Raw genomic sequence first — 17,976 nt, 5'->3', positions numbered from 1 at the left:
CATACACACATACATACATACACACATACATACATACACACATACATACATACACACACACACACAGACAGACAGACATTTTCCAAAAATGGTCGAAATGGACTCAGCACACCTCAAAACGTTCGAATCCGTCAAAATTCGAAATTCGAAAATTTGCACGAATCCAATACTTTCTTCTATATATTAGATATAGAAGAAAGTAATAAAATTAATAAAACAGATATCGCCCGAAATTCGCATAAAAATTTGCATTTGCTTTCTGATATTATGTTCTTTGCCTTTACTTCCTAAATTCAATCTTTCTTTAATGCTTTTAGAATAAGTTTACTATTATATACATGGGGATACATATTATATACAATATTCTCAGAAAGCGTTTAGGTGATCCAGAAATACAAAGTAACAAAAAGCCAGTTGCGAACCTTCGGTTCCAAACAATGGGGTCGTTTCCGAAATTTCAAAAGTATTTTTTTTCTGAAAGAGCATACTTAAAAACAAAAGATCAGAACATTTCTTAATTAATTTGACTAAGTTTAATATTTAAATTTAGTTTTAATATCGGCGCGCTTTCATTGTTTATGCTTCTGCCGATGACATAACAAATGAGGAAATGCCATTCACAGAACACAATATTTAGTTCGCTTCTTTAATCATATGTACTGGTGACGATATGGTTGATAGCATGCGTTGAGCGCAAAATTTAATTCGCTTCTTGAATATCATAACGTGGAAACGCAGTAGACAGATGCGCCAAAGTACATCATTTGTGACGTCATAAAGACCACTCCTTATTTTAAAAATTGGACATTCAAAAATTAATTAAAAATTAAGCGTTGGGAAATAAAAGTTTTTTCTCACTCCATGTTTTTATCATTATTATTATTATTTTGCTTATTTTATCAATTTCAGTGACTAAAAGTAGCACTTTTGACTGAAGTAAACAACCCCATTAGGTGTAGCTACAAACTTATACCCAAATAAAATAATCTTTCTTAAAAATAAGTATAAATCTTTACCTTTATCTTTTCTAATAATAAAGCGGGATTTTTGTGTGGATATTTATCAGGATGTCTGTGACGCTCATAGCGCCTAGACCGTTGTGTAAATTTTCATGAAATTTGGCACAAAACTAGTTTGTGGCATGGCGGTGTGCATCTCGAAGCGATTTTTCGAAAATTCGATTTTGTTCTTTTTCTATTCCAATTTGATTTTTACCGAGCAAATTATCGTTACATGGACGAGTAAATTACCATTACATGGACGAGAAAAGTACCATAACGTGGACAAGAAATTTACCATAACATGGTGAGGAAATTAAAATAGCAAATTGGCGAGAAATTCATCATCCATTATTTGTAAATATACAGGCGAACCAAATGACCTTTTAATTTTCATACTGCGATTCTTTTATTACATTTTACAGTATTTATTATTTGTAAAACAAATCCTAAGACGTTTTCTACTTTACAGACGCAAATGAAATATATTATCACTGTGTGATTTCTAATATAAAATATAGACTTGGAAAATATTGCGTAAGAATTAATTTGAACCCCCCTCACCAGTGGCGTGGCTACGATGTCTGCCGCCCGGGGCAGTTCCTCAATTTGCCGCCCTTTCGTTGTGAAATAGCTGTCATTAAACTGTCAAGGGTGTTTAAATACAAACTAGAAATTTAATAAAAGAAAAAAAAACTTAATTTCTACATACTTACTTACAAAAGAAAAAAAAGAAGGGGGGCGGGAGGCCCACATTCGGAGAAAATTGCTAAATTTACGTTAAAAATCGCAATTTTGTGCAATTTTTAGTAAAACGAAAGGAAAGGGCGGGTTGGGGGTTTGCTTTTAATTTTTTTCAAAACTAAAGTCTGTTTTAGTGTTTCTTGTTGACGTCAGGGGATAGGTGGGCACCGCCAAGGAAATATTCCGAAATCAAAGCTTTAAATACAGCTTAGGTTTCTTTGTGGAGAGGTTAAAAAAATCGGGAATAGTCAGATACTCAAATCGAGAATTTTCAGTTGTGAAATATGCAATTCTAGGCCATCTTTGGCAATGCAATTGCATGTGTATTCTAACGCAGTTGCAGGCGTTAGGGGAGAGAGGGGAGCTGAGGTTTCTTCCTGAAATATTTAAAAAATTGAATTCAACTGTCTTAAGAGGGTTGGTCTTAAGACACCCTGTTAAGAGTGTCTTAAGTGGTTTGGTGGAATGGGGAAGGTTCGACTTCCTTTTTTGAAAATTGTTTGGCATCAAAGTCAAAAATGCAATTCTAGACTATATTTGGTGACGTTAAAGGGTTTTCTAACACCTAATGGCACCATAAATGTTGTGAAGCCATGGGGCTCATGGACAATTTCCGTAATTGACGCCCGACTTTAGGCTTTGCTTGATATTGATAATGTAGGAGCAAAAGGGGGCAGAAGGAGGTTTCCCTCCCAAAATCTTTCTTAAAGCTGAAGTTCATTTTAGGCTATCTTTGAGAAGGCAGGATTGGTAAGCTCTCCCACCCATACAAATTTCTAGGAGGGAAATTTTGGGCTACGGGGAACGTTTGGAAAAGCTCTGAGGAGTTCGTCTTTCCTTCCTTGGATTTCTTTCAAAATTGAAGTTTCGAAAACATAGTTTTAATCTTTGGAGACTTAGATGGGGGGGGGGGGAGTGATTAAAGTATCTGTCTCGGAAAAATTCCGAAACTGAAGTCCTAAAAACTTATTTTAAGCTATCTTTGATCATGTTAGGAGATAAAGGATAGTCAAGGTTCAAATGCTGTTTTTAAATTGATATTGAAGTATCAAATCAATTGATATAGATAAGACTTTAGAAATAGGCTAGGAGTTTTCTCCAGGAAAGATTTCAGAACTAAAGGCCTACATATGCACTTTTTGGCTGTGCTTGCTACGTTAGAGGAAAAGACAGGGTTCAGGGTTCTACACCAAATATTTTAAGCATTGAGGTCTAAAACCGTATTTTGAAGATATCTTTGGTGATATCAGGAAAACAGATAAAATATTCGAGAGCTCTCTCTCCTAAAAACATTTTGAAGCTATCTTTCACGCTGTTAGACTCCAAAGGGAGGTGAGAGAGGTTCCCAACCGGAATTATTTGAAACTGAATATATGCTAAGAAACAATTCTCTTTAGACTATGTTTGGCCAAGTTGAGGGACCAAACCAAATGTTGAAAAATGAAATTCGCTTACCTTCCATAAGGATTAGACTAACGTGTGATTCAAAGTTGTCGGATAGATTTTCTACTCTCAAAAGCAAAAAAACAGAAAATCCTTTTACTTTTGGAATAGAGAACTCTTGTAATGAATGGGAAATCAAAGTAAACTCTGCAACATATAAAGTCAACCCTGTGATGAGCAATAAATTGTTTTGTGTACCATTTTTCACCTCTCCCTCCCTTTCTTACTCTTGTCATCATTTTCTTAAAGTTTTTTTTTTTTTAAGTTTTTATTTCACTAGTAGGTTTTCAAGAAACTCTCTAAAATCCAGTGTTAACTCTTTCATATAACGGAAATCGGAAAACTTCATTGTTTTCTTCCTCCTGCAGTTAACTTCTACAGTCTGAAAAAACATTGGTCCCATCTGACTGTCCACTGCCGCCTCCCTAAAAAGAAAAAAAAAATAATAGCACTGATATGCTATCAAGAAAGACTTTTGAAAGTTTTGAAAGAAAGCAGAAATATTTGTTTAAAAGTAATTTTAATCTAGTAGTGACACAAAAGTCTTACAATTCGAAGATTTACTTTTTTCCTGCAGCGACAGATTAAAACCATAATTTCCTTATTTGCAAAATACCTTTATTTTTGCACATAAAAAAGGTTAGTTTGTCGCCCCTTGAAAAGTGCCACCCGGGGCGGACCGCCCCCACTGCCCCACCCTAGCTACGCCACTCCTCTCAAAGTTAGGGAACGTAGACATTTTTCCAAACCTCCCTCCCCCTCAGGACCCTTAAAAAATTAATGAATTGGCTCCTTATTTCCTAAATTCGTCCTTTCTTTAATGCTTTTAGAATGAATTTGCTATTACATACATGGCGCAGTATTCTCAGAAAGTGTTTAGGTGATCCAGAAATACCAAGTAACAAATAGCCAATTGCGAACCTTCGGCTCCAAGCAATTAGGGTTACAAACTTACACCAGTAAAATTATCTGTAAGCTTCCTTGTATGTAAAATTAATTTATCCTAAAAAAATAATTAATAAAAAAAAACTAAATAATAATAAAAATACAACAAAAGAATTAAAAAAATAAAATGAAACAGATATTTTTCGAAATCGCGTAAAAAGTTACATTTACTTTCTGATATTTTATTCTTATCTGCCTTTAATTCTTAAAATTGTTCTTACTTGAATGCTTTTAGAAAAAGTTTGCTATTACCAACATGGCGCAGCATTCGCGGAAAATGTTCAGCTTTTCAGGAAATACGAAGGAATAACATGCCAGATGTGATACTCCGAGCAATTACGGTTGTTTTACCACCTGCGCAAAGTTGTAGTTAATGTGATTTTTCAAGTGCTAAAAGAAACTTACTCTAACTCGGTACTACTGTTGTTGCTTTGGAATCTTTCGGTGACTTAATATTTTTCTATGGTGCAAAGATTTCGCCTTTTGACACTTTTACTCTTGGGAGATAAAAATGGAATAATATTTGAAAAGTATTCTTTTTGAAACTCTAAGGTAAGATACTAAATTTTGTTAAGGAGATCTTCTTTCAAGAAAAATGTTCTGTACAGTGGAATGGTGGCTTTTCAGGGACAACGCAACAGGATATAAGTGTTAAGCCGAATTTTATCTATCAACGTTTCGGGGGAATTATCATAACGTAGAACAACAGACGTGTTTTCAAAATCATTCCTCAAATTTATCCAAACAGAGTACCTATCTACTTGTCAAACGTCACCTAAATCAATTTTGCTGAAAGTCAAAATTTAAATTTTATTTTTGAACAAAACAAGCAATAAAACAAAAAGTTGCAAAATTCCTCCTCCCTTCAATAAATAAATAAATAATTAAATAAATAATGAAGAAATAATTGGCAGTAACATTTTTAGTAAGGGCAAATTGAAATATATACCTGTTTTCATTAGGGAAATGCATTCATGTATTGATATATTGAGTATTGCTATATTCTTAGTTAAATGTTCTTTAAGTAAGTGAGCTTGAATTTTCATATTTTGGTAATTCTTCAATTTTACTTAAATATTGTGTTTTCGTATTCGATATTTATCTTTATTTTATAAAATATACAAAAATAAAATAACTTGACTTAATTCCTAACAAATTTAAGTTTTTTCAGTCAAGAACTGTAGCTAGCTCATTACCCTGTAATGCTAAATGTTATAATTTTGCATAAATTTCAGTCTATCGTTTCAAAATTTCATTCGTACTTAAAGTGGAACAAAATGGACACAAATTAATCGGTGTACTCAAAAAATTTTCCCCATGATACAGGCGGTAATAACCAAAATTGAATTACCTATGTGATAAGAAATGTGCGTAACTGTATAAAAGATGCTGTTAAGGAATCATGGTTCCCAAAATATGTAAAAAGCCTATTGGTTTTTAAAAGAGAAAAAATGAAAATGAAAATAATATTCTAAACGAATTCAATTAATTGTCTTAAGTTTAAGTCTCTTAGTGTCTTAGTCAAGTATGATTTAAAAAAAGTAGTCATACATAAATACCAGAAGTAAAAGTTTAATGATAAAATGGCAACGTACAAATAACATCCAATCCGGAAGAAATCACAACGGAAAAAATAATATTTGAAAAAATATCTATCATAACTACCGTATCTAAATGTTTAATAATAACGTAAAAATATCCAGTTCGGAAAAAAAGAAAGGGGGGAAAACTATAAGAGGATATTTTTAATCTTATTTTTTAAAAATTTTCCTTTCAGAAAACATGTTTTTTTACTGTACGTTACCGAACCTAAGCCACGGGTAAGGCAAAACTGCCTGCATTGGCAGCCCGGCTATCATATCCAGAGACTGCACAGTTTCGGAAAGTTCTAATAAGAACGAAACTTTATTCTTTGGATGCAATTCGTTTTTTGGTTGCTGAAGGAGAAAAATCAGCTAATGCGTATTATAGAATGATTGAAGTGAAGCAGTGGCGCACACAAGGGAGGGGTCCAGGGGGTCCGGACCCCTCCCATAGGTCTTGCTTTTTTTCCCCGATTGATTATGATTCTATGTATTTTGTGCCTAAAATAATTTCAAACAAAAGGTAGCAATAATTTCAGTTTTAATAAGTGAAAAAGTAAAATCCTCATGTTAAAAGATTTTAAAAAAATATTGAGCACTTTTCCTATAACAAATTGCCTATAACAAGCAGAATGATGATTATAAATGAATACACTGTAATAACCATGGTTTTAGTTTTGTAGTAACAGATCACATTAAATGACATTTTATGAACTTCTTTAATCATATGGTGCTTCTGCAGCGATGAATTTGCTTTGCTGAATCATTTTTTTTTAATTATGAAAAAAGTTAATGCGTACATTATTTTTCTTTCTGGTAATGCATTTAAGTATAGTTCATTAATTAATGCTAATTATTTATTCAATAGTTTATTTTTTACTGTTTTTCCTTCTCGAGAAACGATAAAATCAAGTCAATAGGCCTATGTTTGACGGCGTATTGGGGTATGATATGAGAATGAGGCTTTCGATCTTGGACCCTCCCCTTGCAAAATTCCTATGTGCGCCACTGAAGTGAAGTAAAAGTTGTAGGAACCGAAGAAATTTTTTCAAGTTTGTTCAGCAGTTCAAAACAATCGACAGTCAATGTCTGACGAACACTGTTCTGTCCAACCTATTGAAGTTTCAATTTTTTCACTTCAAACTCGAATTGACGACATGCTGACCTCCTTGTCAAAGTGGAAATGATTGCAGAAAAAGTTCAATTGGCGTTGTAGTTTAAGAGCTAGCCCCCTCCCCCCCCCAAAAAAAAAAAACGTCTTGGCAACCGAACCGGCGAGTTTTGCATGCAAAAGCCATGTAATACAACCCTTGATGTCCCTGCGCATTGTCCGACACCTTTCCGGGGCCGTTAGGTGTGGGCGGACGTGTGAACAAGAATTTTTGCAATAATTTAAAAGCGGTAACCGAACTGCACGACATTTAGGCAACTGATTCGAAATACTTTTATAAACATGAAGCAAAATTGTCAGACACCTTTCTAGGGCCGTTAAGCTAGGATGGGCGCTTGAAAATGACTTTTTTTGCAATTTTTAAAAACCGGTAACCGAACTGCACGACATTTTAGCGCAAGATTCAAGATAGCTTTTTAAACGCGTAAGCAAATTGTCAGACACCTTTCCGGGACTAATCGGATGATATATTTTTTTTCTCGCCTATGAATTCAGCACTGCGCACTCCAATTTTACTTCCTTTTACAAAAAAGGAAGTATTGTATTCGCGAAAAAATTTTCTCTCAAAAATCGGCCTTAATTTCCATTTTGCTCACCCCCGAATGAATGTTGAGTTTATTTTTCAACCCGACCATACGTGGATATGTGCCTAGGAACGTACAGGCACCCGAAATATGCATTTTGACAATCCCTGCGTTAATTACAACGAGTTTTCTCGTGACGTCTGTATGTACGTATGTATGTGCGTATGTATGTCGCATAACTCAAGAATGGAATGTCCTAGAAAGTTGAAATTTGGTACTTAGACTCCTAGTGGGATCTAGTTTTGCACCTACCTTTTTGGTCGCATTCCGATGCTCCAAAAGGGGTCTTTTGCACCTTTTTCGGGGGAAATCATTGTTAATTTCGATGTAAACTCAAGTGGTGTTACAATTTGGCGGACACTTGGCGATATATCGCCAGTCTTTTGGTCGCCATGTTTTGTGATTAAACTTGGCGATTTTTTTTAAAATCTGGTTTCAATTTGGCCACTGTTGGTAATATTTAGAGAGTAAACTATCGAATGACATTAAAACTGTCAATAATGAGAAAATGACATTAAATTGGAGTAAAAAGAAGTCATGTGATGCACGCATCAGCTCGTTTTAATTGAAAAACCGACAACCGAGATGCACGACATTTTGGCAACTGATTCGACGCGCGAACATAACTTTTTTGCAATCTTAAAAAAGATTTATCCCGACATTTTGGCACATGAAAGAACAGCTAAAATGGACCTCATCCGTCTTATATTCCGATTAAGCATCCTCTGATTTACATTTGTTTGGTTCATTGGAGGAGGCATTACGTATGGAAAAGGTCCAGGGTAATGATGATGTCAAGAAATTTTGTGGGATATTGGCTCGACATCAAGACAAATATAGTTCTTTGCAACCGCTAAAAAAGCTAATAACCTGTTGGGACAGGTGTCTAAATGTTAGTGGGAACCATGTTGAAAAGTAAACAAACATCTTATTTTGCAGAAAGAAACGGTATTTTCTCCAGGTCAGTTTGTCTCTTTAATTTTTGAATGGCCCTCGTATCATTTTAAATTTTGCTATTTGGACTATTTATTTAGTTAGTAGAGTTTCCCTTCAGTTGACAAACATATTCATTTAGATGCTAATGTTGTTTTCTTTTATTAAAATTTTCTTCTTAGTAATTAGAACTTCGAACTTTGTTTAATATACGTATTTCTTTACTGAGTAACTTTTTATCTTCCTCACTGACTGAGTTAGAACTTTTTACTCAGCTACTATGTATTTGGATGTATGTTTAGACTTAGTTATTTATACACTGTTACAATTTATTTTTATATTATTCCTTTTCAATTGACCATTGCACGTTTTCTCTTACTCTTTAAGGATATTTCATTATACATGGAATACACCGCCAGCTCAGTCATTTCCAGCCGAGGATTGCAGTTTCGTGCTTATTAGCACTCAGCAGCCCGGCATAGGAAAGTGACTGAGCTGGAGATGGAAAACCTCTTAAGGAAGCCAAGAGTGCGAAACAAACTGGTAGCTAATACAGGATTAGCAGACCAGACGAGTGACCGAAGCAATGGTTCGGTTCAACTCGAAGATTGAACGCGAGGCAAGGTATATTCAGTAAATTACCGCCCATTAGCCAGGGCTAAAGCAGAAATACATCGCCAGCTCAGTCATTTCCAACCGAGGACTGCAGTTTCGTGCTTATTAGCACTCATCATCCCGGCATAGGAAAGTGATTGAGCTGGAGATGGAAAACCTCTTAAGGAAGCCAAGAGTGCGAAACAAACTGGTAGCTAATGCAGGATTAGCAGACCAGACGAGTGACCGAAGCAATGGTTCGGTTCAAGGCTGGAAATGACTGAGCTGGCGGTGTATTCCATGTATTTCTGCTTTAGCCCTGGCTAATGGGCGGTAATTTACTGAATATATTTCATTTTGTTATTACAATATTTTCTTTAGTTATTATGAAACATTTTTTTAGGAGTAACTTTTTTTTTTGAATTTTTGTTTAGCAATTTTCATTTAGTTGTTTGACGATTTATTTAATCAGAAGAATTTCCCTTTAGTTATCGAAAAGTTTCCCAGTTTTTAGTTTATGCTTAAGGTTTTATTTCATTGATTATTTATTAATTTTGGTAATGGACTTTTAAACTTAGTTTAATAAATTGTTTTCTCAGTAAGTTTTCATTTTTACTTTCTATGAGTTTTTTACTTAGTTACTATAAGTTTCTAATTTTTTACTTACTCATAATTATTCATGTTTTCATATTTTACCTAGATATTAGGACCTTTACGTTAGTCATTAAAAATTTTTCTCACTCTTGACAGATTTTCACTTTACTATTAGGATCGACACTTTAATTCTTATAAAAAATTGTTTTAATCATAACGATTTTTTGTTTAGTTATTATTTTTTCTCTAGTTAATATCATTTTTTATATGGTTATTTTCTTAGTTATCTGGATTTCCCCTGTAATGTACTTGGAGAATTTCCCTTAGCTACTCGTATTATTATTTTTTTTTATGAGTTATTTGGATTTTATTAAATGTCGTTCGAAGTTTTGTGTTACTAATTATAAGGGTTGGATAATATGCAAATACATGTGTGCATAGCATGGCCTCAGAGCCTAATTCCGTAAGACACGTAATGGGGTCATTTCCAAAATTTCAAAAGTATTTTTTTTCTGAAAGAGCATGCTTAAAAACATAGGATTTGACCATTTTTTTTAAATAATTTGTTTAAGTTTAATATTAAAAAAAAATTACTTAAATCGGTGCGCTTTCATTGTTTACGCTTCTGTCGTGTGACGTCACAAATGATGAAATGCCATTTAGTGTTGTCATTCATGGAGCAAAATATTTAATTCGCATCTTTACTCACGTGTATTGGTAACAATAATTTGACTAAGTTTAATAATTTTAAGGAATTATTTTAACCGGTGCGCTTTCATTGTTTACGCTCCGGCCTATGACATCACAAATGATGAAATGCCATTCACAGATCCCATTCGCAGAGCGCAATATTTAATTCGCTGCTTTACTCACGCGTACTGCCAACGACATGGTTGAAGGAAGCGTAGAGCGCAATTTTAATTCGCTTCTTGATTATCATAACGTGGAAATGCGGTAGAAAGATGTGCCAAATTGCATCATTTGTGACGTCATAAAGGCCACGCCTTGTTTTCAAAATCGGGCATTTAAAAAAATTAGTTAAAAAATAGCTGTTGGGAAAATGAAAGTATTTTCTGGGTTCATGTTATTTTTTTTACTCAGTCTATCAATTTCAGTGACTAAAAGTAGTAGTTTTGACTGAAAGGAAAGAACTCCCTTCCGGATGAGAATAACAGTAAGATATCCTACTGTTGCTTTGTTGTTAGTAACACAACTCGATTGGTTAATTGGTTCTATTAGGTTTAATGGTCTAGAGCCTTTATAGGCTATACTGCGTCAAAATACCACTCGGATCACTCAGCTCGAGTAGCAATTGCTAACCTATTTAAAGCAATGAAGGACAGCTTCCGTTTAAACGAGCACTATTTAGTGGAAGTCCGAATTAGCTCAGGCAGCATACGATAGACGGAAGCACCATGTATCAACATTTCGAAATTTAGAACCAAACCAGAGGTCGAACAACTCCTGGTTCAGCACCCCCAGAGGTGTTGATTCACGTGACGGATTCTATGACTACGATTTATTTAACGTGCTGCAGTCATCATTAGTGAGCACAGATGATCTACGATCTGCTGACGTCGAACCCTGAACTCTCTAGTTACGAGGGCGGCGCCTTACTCATCAGGCCACCTCGACCTTACTGTTGCTTTAAGTTGACGATATGCAACTGCATATTTTTGCTTTCTTCTACGCTGTTGTTGTTGTTAATGCATCTGAGTGCATAGAAATGGTTTTGAAATAGTAATTGCATATTGCTAGTATTCACCTGCTATTAGATTTGTTTTACTTTAAAAAAAGATGAAAAAAATATTTTGTTCTTCACAAAGAGAAAAAAAAAATCGAGCAACCCATGGAAAGCCATTTTATTGAAACGAATAATGCAGCATTTTAGAACAGTTTTTCATATGCTTGAAGCAGAAAAAGTATAGGTACGGTCAGAATTCGTTGGACCACGGGAGCACGTTGGACAAGTCACGATAATTTTAATACATATAACTTTTTTTATTCTGATTTATGACCAACAAATAGTACCTATATTCCTACAAGTCTCAAAATGAAATCACATGGTACATGAATGTTAAACACATTTTATTTCGGAAATAAATGTTATTGTTGTTTTTGCAGTGCTAAGTACCTTTCATCTTTATCTTCTTTACTAATAATAAAGCTCAAAGTCTCTCTGTCAGGATGTCTGGATGTCTAGATGTCTGGATGTCTGTGACGTGCATAGCGCCTAGACCGTTCGGTCGATTTTCATGAAATTTGGCACAAAGTTAGTTTGTAGCATAAGGATGTGCACCTCGAAGCGATTTTTCGAAAATTCGATTTTGTTCTTCTTCTATTTCAATTTTAAGAACATTCTCCGAAGCAAAATTATCATAAGATGAACGAGTAAATTACGGATTTATCATGACGTGGAATGAGAGAGCGAATGAACATAGCCAATTGGCGAGAAATTCATCATCCATTATTTGTAAATATACCGGCAAACCAAATGACCTTCTAATTTCCTACTACGGGCAAAGCCGTGCGGGCACCACTAGTATGTATATAAGTATGCAGCTTGATTTTTTTTTTTTTTTAAACGGTTTTAACGAAAAATTGAGTAATAAATGAACCTCATCTCCTCAAGTAAGTCTTTTAGTCCATTGTTATTTACAGTTTCTTTATTTTTTTAACGGAAAAAAAGTAAATAAAAAGGAAGAAGAAAGAAAAAGTCGTATATGATAGCATTTTTTCAGACCAAGAACCTTTGGTACGTTGGTCTACCTTCAGGAAACATAATCATACACACGCACAGAAAATATATATGCAAATAAATAAATAAACGGTGGGCGGTCACAGCGGTATATTTAAGTCACTAACAAGATGCAGCAACTAACGAATGTCCTTCCGTGGTGATAACGCAAGGGGGCATTGCTGTGACCTCTTCACAATGTTCCAAATTAATTTTTGTAGCAACGCTGCAGAGAAGTCACATGAAACAAGTCACAAATGTGTCACGGCTTGACTCCAAGGGGGGGGGGGGGAGTCAAGTTCCTCTCCTCCGTTGGGAAGGCACCATGACCTCCCAAAAAATGCCCTTATTCGGCTAGTTTGTTCTGATGACTTGGTAAATTTGGAAACAGTATTGCAAGATTGTGTTTTTTTTTTTTTTTTTTTTTTTGAAGCTATGCTTCTTATGGGGCGTATTCTGCGGTCGAAGTAAACTGAAAAAAAAAAAAAAAAAAAAAGAAAAAGAAAACTGACGTAGGAAAGCTTCACACCTGCTATCTTTGACACGCATGCGAAAAGCTTTGTTTTATTGAAACTTTTAACAATTCCTTTGAAGCGAAGTGTCTGTGGCGCAATCAGCTAGCAACCGAAAGCTCATGATTCAGGACTGCCCGGGAGGAGAGATATGTGTTTTAATACTTATAATGTAAATGAAATGGAAGGCATCGTACCGGCCGACAGAAGCTATGCTTTTATAGAATAACCTAATCCTATACTGCTAAAGATGATCATGTTGAATTGACAAATTTAACTGTTTTAACCGAAATTCGATTTATTATTTCAAGATAACGCCAAGCTTCTGTCGGACAGTCCCGCGACCGCCATATTTTTTAATGATGCCTATTGTCTTATTAAAACATTGGATGAAGGCATGAGTGAAATATGCACGTTCGCATTTTATTGTTCGGTAATATTCGGAATTTCATTCAGCAAACTAAGAATTTCTCTCTGTCTAAAACATGTGTGATGAAATTTACCCAAGAATAATCTTCCCAGTATAAATTAGACTCCTGTTTGACGTCACATTGTGGTTTTGATCATCATGATTCCCTTGACCTCCACGTACAGTCTGCACACGGTTGCAATGGAATTGGCAATCGTGGGCAGTTAGGAAGCGTATATCTGAATAAGGAAGGGGGGGGGGTACGGAGCACAAATTGGTGTTTCGCTCGTTTTAATGTGACTCTGATGAATCTAGAGGCTTACACACTCTGCAAAAAGGCTGACATCCGTGAACTTTCAATGGATGCGTCCATTTCCGACAGTAAACCGGATGTTACCCTTTCCATCTCATTGGTGGTCAGACAGTAATTTTACCGTGACATGGTGCACTATCATGGGTCATATATAGTTATAATAGTGAACGTTCTGGATTACAAAGGTGTGAAATTTATTAGACTCAAGGAGCAAAAAACGGGAAAATCGAATATTCCGGTAAAAAAAAAAAAAAAAAAACTCTAGATCCTCTCTAAGAGCCTATACATCAAAGTACTATACATTATTTCCGCGCAAATTTTCCCGTTTTACTTGAGTTTCTCGTCCCTGGAAACACTGAGTTTTATCTGATGACATTCGCTATTATGTAATGTTGTTTTTTCCAAAACTGTTTCTGCAGCTATGAGTAGTGAGAAGTTTTTTTTCGTGTGTTTTTGCACTACGATGATCAAAACAATAAGTTTATAAGTGATTCTGTGCCGCATATTGGTTTTAGGGAACATTTTTAGTGCTCGTTTTCACGTTTTCCCCTTTGAACATCGAATTTGGTGAATTTTGTGAAATATATAAGCTGCCTGACCTCTCAGCACGCAAGAAAGCACTGATTATGTGTATGTTAGACCAAAATACTTTCTCACAAAGAGAAATTGCGAAAACACTTAATATTTCCCAAAAAACTGTCAGCAGAATCAATTTTTCTGTCAAGGAAAACATACCAGTTGTCTCAAAGGGGCTGGCAAAATGTGGCAGAAAACGCAAAATGTCTCCAGGAATGGAAAGAAAACTTATTCGGATGGTCAAGGCCAACAGAAGAGCAACTAATAAGGACCTTGCAAACAGTCTGAAGCATTATGGTCCGGAGTTGAACCCATCCGGCGACGATTGGTCCGGCGACGACCCATCGCCAATGAGGTACCTTCTCTAAGGCACCCATTGGCTGAGGAAATCCAAAATCACCCCAACTATGGCAAAGAAAAAGATTGAGTGAACCAAAGATGTTCAAGAGACCACTGAATCCTTTTATTTGCCATAGCTGGTGTGATTTTCGCCTTCCTGCGTGGCCATCGAGCACGCATCCTTTTGGCGATGAGTCGTCGCCGCACCGTACCAGTAATGGGTTCTATTCCACACCATGATGCTTCAGACTGTTTGCAAGTCCTTACTAGTTGCTCTTCTGTTGGGCTTGACTATCCAAATAAGTTTTATTTCCATCCTTATAGACATTTTGCTATTTCTGCCACATTTTGCAAGCGTCTTTGAGACAAGTGGTATGTTTTCTTTGAAGGAAAAATTGATTTCGCTGAAAGTTTTTTTGGGAACTATTAAGTTTTTTCATGATTTCTCTTTGTGAAAAGGTATTTCAGTCTAACCTACCCATAACTAGTGCTTTCTTGCGTTGTAACAGGTCAGGAAGCTTACCCATTTAACAAAACTCAGCAAAATCGATGTTCGAAGGGAAAAACGTGAAAATGAACACTAAAACTGCTTCCTGAAACCAGTGTGCGACACAAAATCACTGACAAACTTGGTATTTTGGCAGTCCTAGTGCAAAAACACACGAAAAAATACTTCCCACCACTCACAGCTGCAGAAACAGTTTTGGAAACAACAACAGAACATAACGGCGGGGGTTGTCCCATAAGGTTCAGTTTTCCAGGGAGGGGAAACTCAAGTGAAACGGGAAATTTTGAAGGGAAAATAATGGCATAGTACTTTGACCATTCTGGGAAAACATAATTAGGCTTCTAGAAAGGATCTAGAGATTATTTTCGAACCGAATATTCGATTTTCCTGTTTTTTGCTCCTTAAGTATAATACATTTCACACCTCTGCGTATTGGAGCTTTGTTACAAAATATTACTGGCAAAAATTGAAGAGAATATTGAAATGAATTTTAAACTTAATTATAAATTTTATTTTTCAGCTTCCTCTGGAATACCGGAATGAAAGTTTTCACGCCGAGAAATATTTTCGCCGAATGTTGTGACTGCACACCAAAGCAATGGATAGGTCTTTGCAATACCTTCATGTTATTATTAATCACAATAATGTGCGGACTGGTAATCTACGAAACATACGACATTGACCAAAGATTCATCAGTATACTGGACTCATCTGCTTTAGCCATAGATCTAACAAATACTGGTGCCGCTGAATCAGAAACAACGCCATATTGGCGCAACGTGACCGAAAATGTTGCAGTATATTCAGCATTCTATGATTCAGCAAACATTCAAGATTCTTTTCTTGTCATTATTGGCCGAATAACCAAAAATTGGACGTCGTCTGAAGACCTTAGATGCCTCATCAAGTATCCTGATGATGAAATAAGACTTGTGAATATTTCAATGGTGAGACGTTCCAGTTGCAATTCTGCTGTGTTGTATTGTAGTACTATAAAGGAAATAAAACCTGAAAAGGTTGCTGTCATATCCCTTGCTGATGCAGTGCCCAAGCAATGGCTGGAAGTAGAAGTTTATGATTCATCCAGGAGGATGGATTCCGGAGAAGTAGATGTAGCAGCCTGCGTTTGTCCTCATCAGAATTCCTTAAAAGTCGAAGATGTTGCTGATTTCGTTGCCTACTATGAAGTTATTGGAGTCAAAACGTTTTATTTTTACGTTCACAGTCCACCTTCGGAAGTTTCGAATTTCTTACGCCGTTTGAAAAGCAATGGGCATGAAATTCACATTCAATCGTGGGCAGCAGAAAGTGGTGTTTGTCCTGATCAAGTAATTATTTCCGAATACGTTCAAGATTGTATTCATAGATCTGTTGAAAAGCATAGTGAAATCGTTCTGGTGAATATTAAAGATTTCATTTTTCCCAAGCAGTACTTGCTGATAGACGTACTGACAGATATTCGTCAAACAACAACAAACTCTTCTATAATAGCTTTAAAACATAAAATATTCTGTGATGACTACTCAAACGATGCATATGAACCATCTGCGATGTATAGTACCACAGTAAATACTGAAATAATGTCACCTGATATGAATTATATTATAAAGCCTTATCCAGTTTCTGAAATAACGGCTAATAAAATTTCTGAAGATGAATTTTCAAAGGAGTTCATATTATCGGAGGAGGAGGCTCTTGTTCATCGCTACGAAAGTAACTGTTCGTCCACAACTACTTTTGATAAAGATGGCAATAAATATTTACCTTTCTTTAAAAAGTCTCCTGTATTTGCAGAACTGCGTAAGAATATGTTGTAGACTTTAAAGTTAACTTTTAACAATTTTCCTGCTTCAAATTACACATTTCATTTGTAGCATGATTTCGCCTTTATTTTTCTTTCTAAAATAACAGTAATTGTGTTGGGAGTTTCAAATCATATTATGAATTCTTCATGTTATTTTTTGCATACTTTTTGTCTTTAATAAACTCCTGGTTATCTTTTAGTTTGCAAAGCGACAAATGTTAATTCAAGAACTGTGACTCATTTCCCGATCGTAGACACGTGCCTTGCTTCATGAAATGACGAGAAGCTCCCATTTTTATTTGATTGGCCGTCGTTGTAACATCGGAAAATGCGTATCTCAAATGCGTGTTTTGAAGTTCATTCAACTCACTCTTGCTGACTATACATAGGTGTTTCTGTACATGATTTGCTCTCTCTCTCTCCCTGTTTAATGTACAATATTTTAGATATTTCGTCAGCCGAGTCCGCTATTTGATCTCAAACTCTCAAATAAACAATTTAAAATGTAAACTTCATTGATCAAATTATTACGACATTAGAAATGCTTCGAGAGCAATTGTTTTTAATTCATATTTTTTCCTTTGTAAATAGTTCGTGGAGGAAACTCATTTGTATATTTTCACCATGGAGAAAAATAAATCAATATAATTTTAACTGCAAGTATTCTTTCCTGCACATGACTTTCTGATGATGTCTCTGCCTCTGAAACTTATTAGTCCTGGATCTGACAGCACTTCTGTAGGAAAATTTGAGTAGGAAGAATTTTTTTCAAAAATGTTTAGTAGGTGTCCTAGAAAGTATTTTGGACTTATGTGGACATCGGCCACCAGGTTCATTCTCCTGGCATGACGTCATAAAAGGTGGACGCCGCTCGCTCTCATAAATATTCAGCACTTCTGTAGAAAGTTCTGTAGGTAGAATTTTTTTATCAAAAATGTTTGGACTTGGGGTGAACATCGGCCATCTGGTCCATTTTCTTGCTATGACGTCATCAAAGATGGCGGCCGCGCGCTCTCATAAATGTTCATATCTATGTTAATACTTGACCGATTTGACTGAAAATTTGGTCAGTATTTTGAAATTAGAGGGTTTTTAAGGAGAATAACAATGTGTTTTAACTAATGAGATAAATTAATAAATTAATATATTTTTGTATAAGATTTATTGTTTTACAAATAGTAAAAGAAGA

At 35.4% G+C, this 17,976-nt stretch overlaps 1 protein-coding gene across 1 annotated transcript; it reads left to right on the top strand.

Moving 5' to 3' along the window:
- Positions 1-4,546: 4,546 nt before the first annotated feature.
- On the top strand, positions 4,547-17,445 carry LOC129226255 (uncharacterized). Its single transcript, XM_054860855.1, has 2 exons — positions 4,547-4,682; positions 15,504-17,445. The coding sequence occupies exon 2, from the start codon at positions 15,523-15,525 to the stop codon at positions 16,798-16,800; it is 1,278 nt and encodes a 425-aa protein (XP_054716830.1). The 5' UTR covers positions 4,547-4,682; positions 15,504-15,522; the 3' UTR covers positions 16,801-17,445.
- Positions 17,446-17,976: the final 531 nt, after the last annotated feature.

The sequence above is a fragment of the Uloborus diversus genome, chromosome 7 (assembly GCF_026930045.1).
Source record: "Uloborus diversus isolate 005 chromosome 7, Udiv.v.3.1, whole genome shotgun sequence".
NCBI classification, from domain to species: Eukaryota; Metazoa; Arthropoda; class Arachnida; order Araneae; family Uloboridae; genus Uloborus; species Uloborus diversus.
The sequence above is the reverse complement of the archived record's forward strand: the minus strand, read 5'-3'. Positions and strand labels throughout refer to the sequence as shown.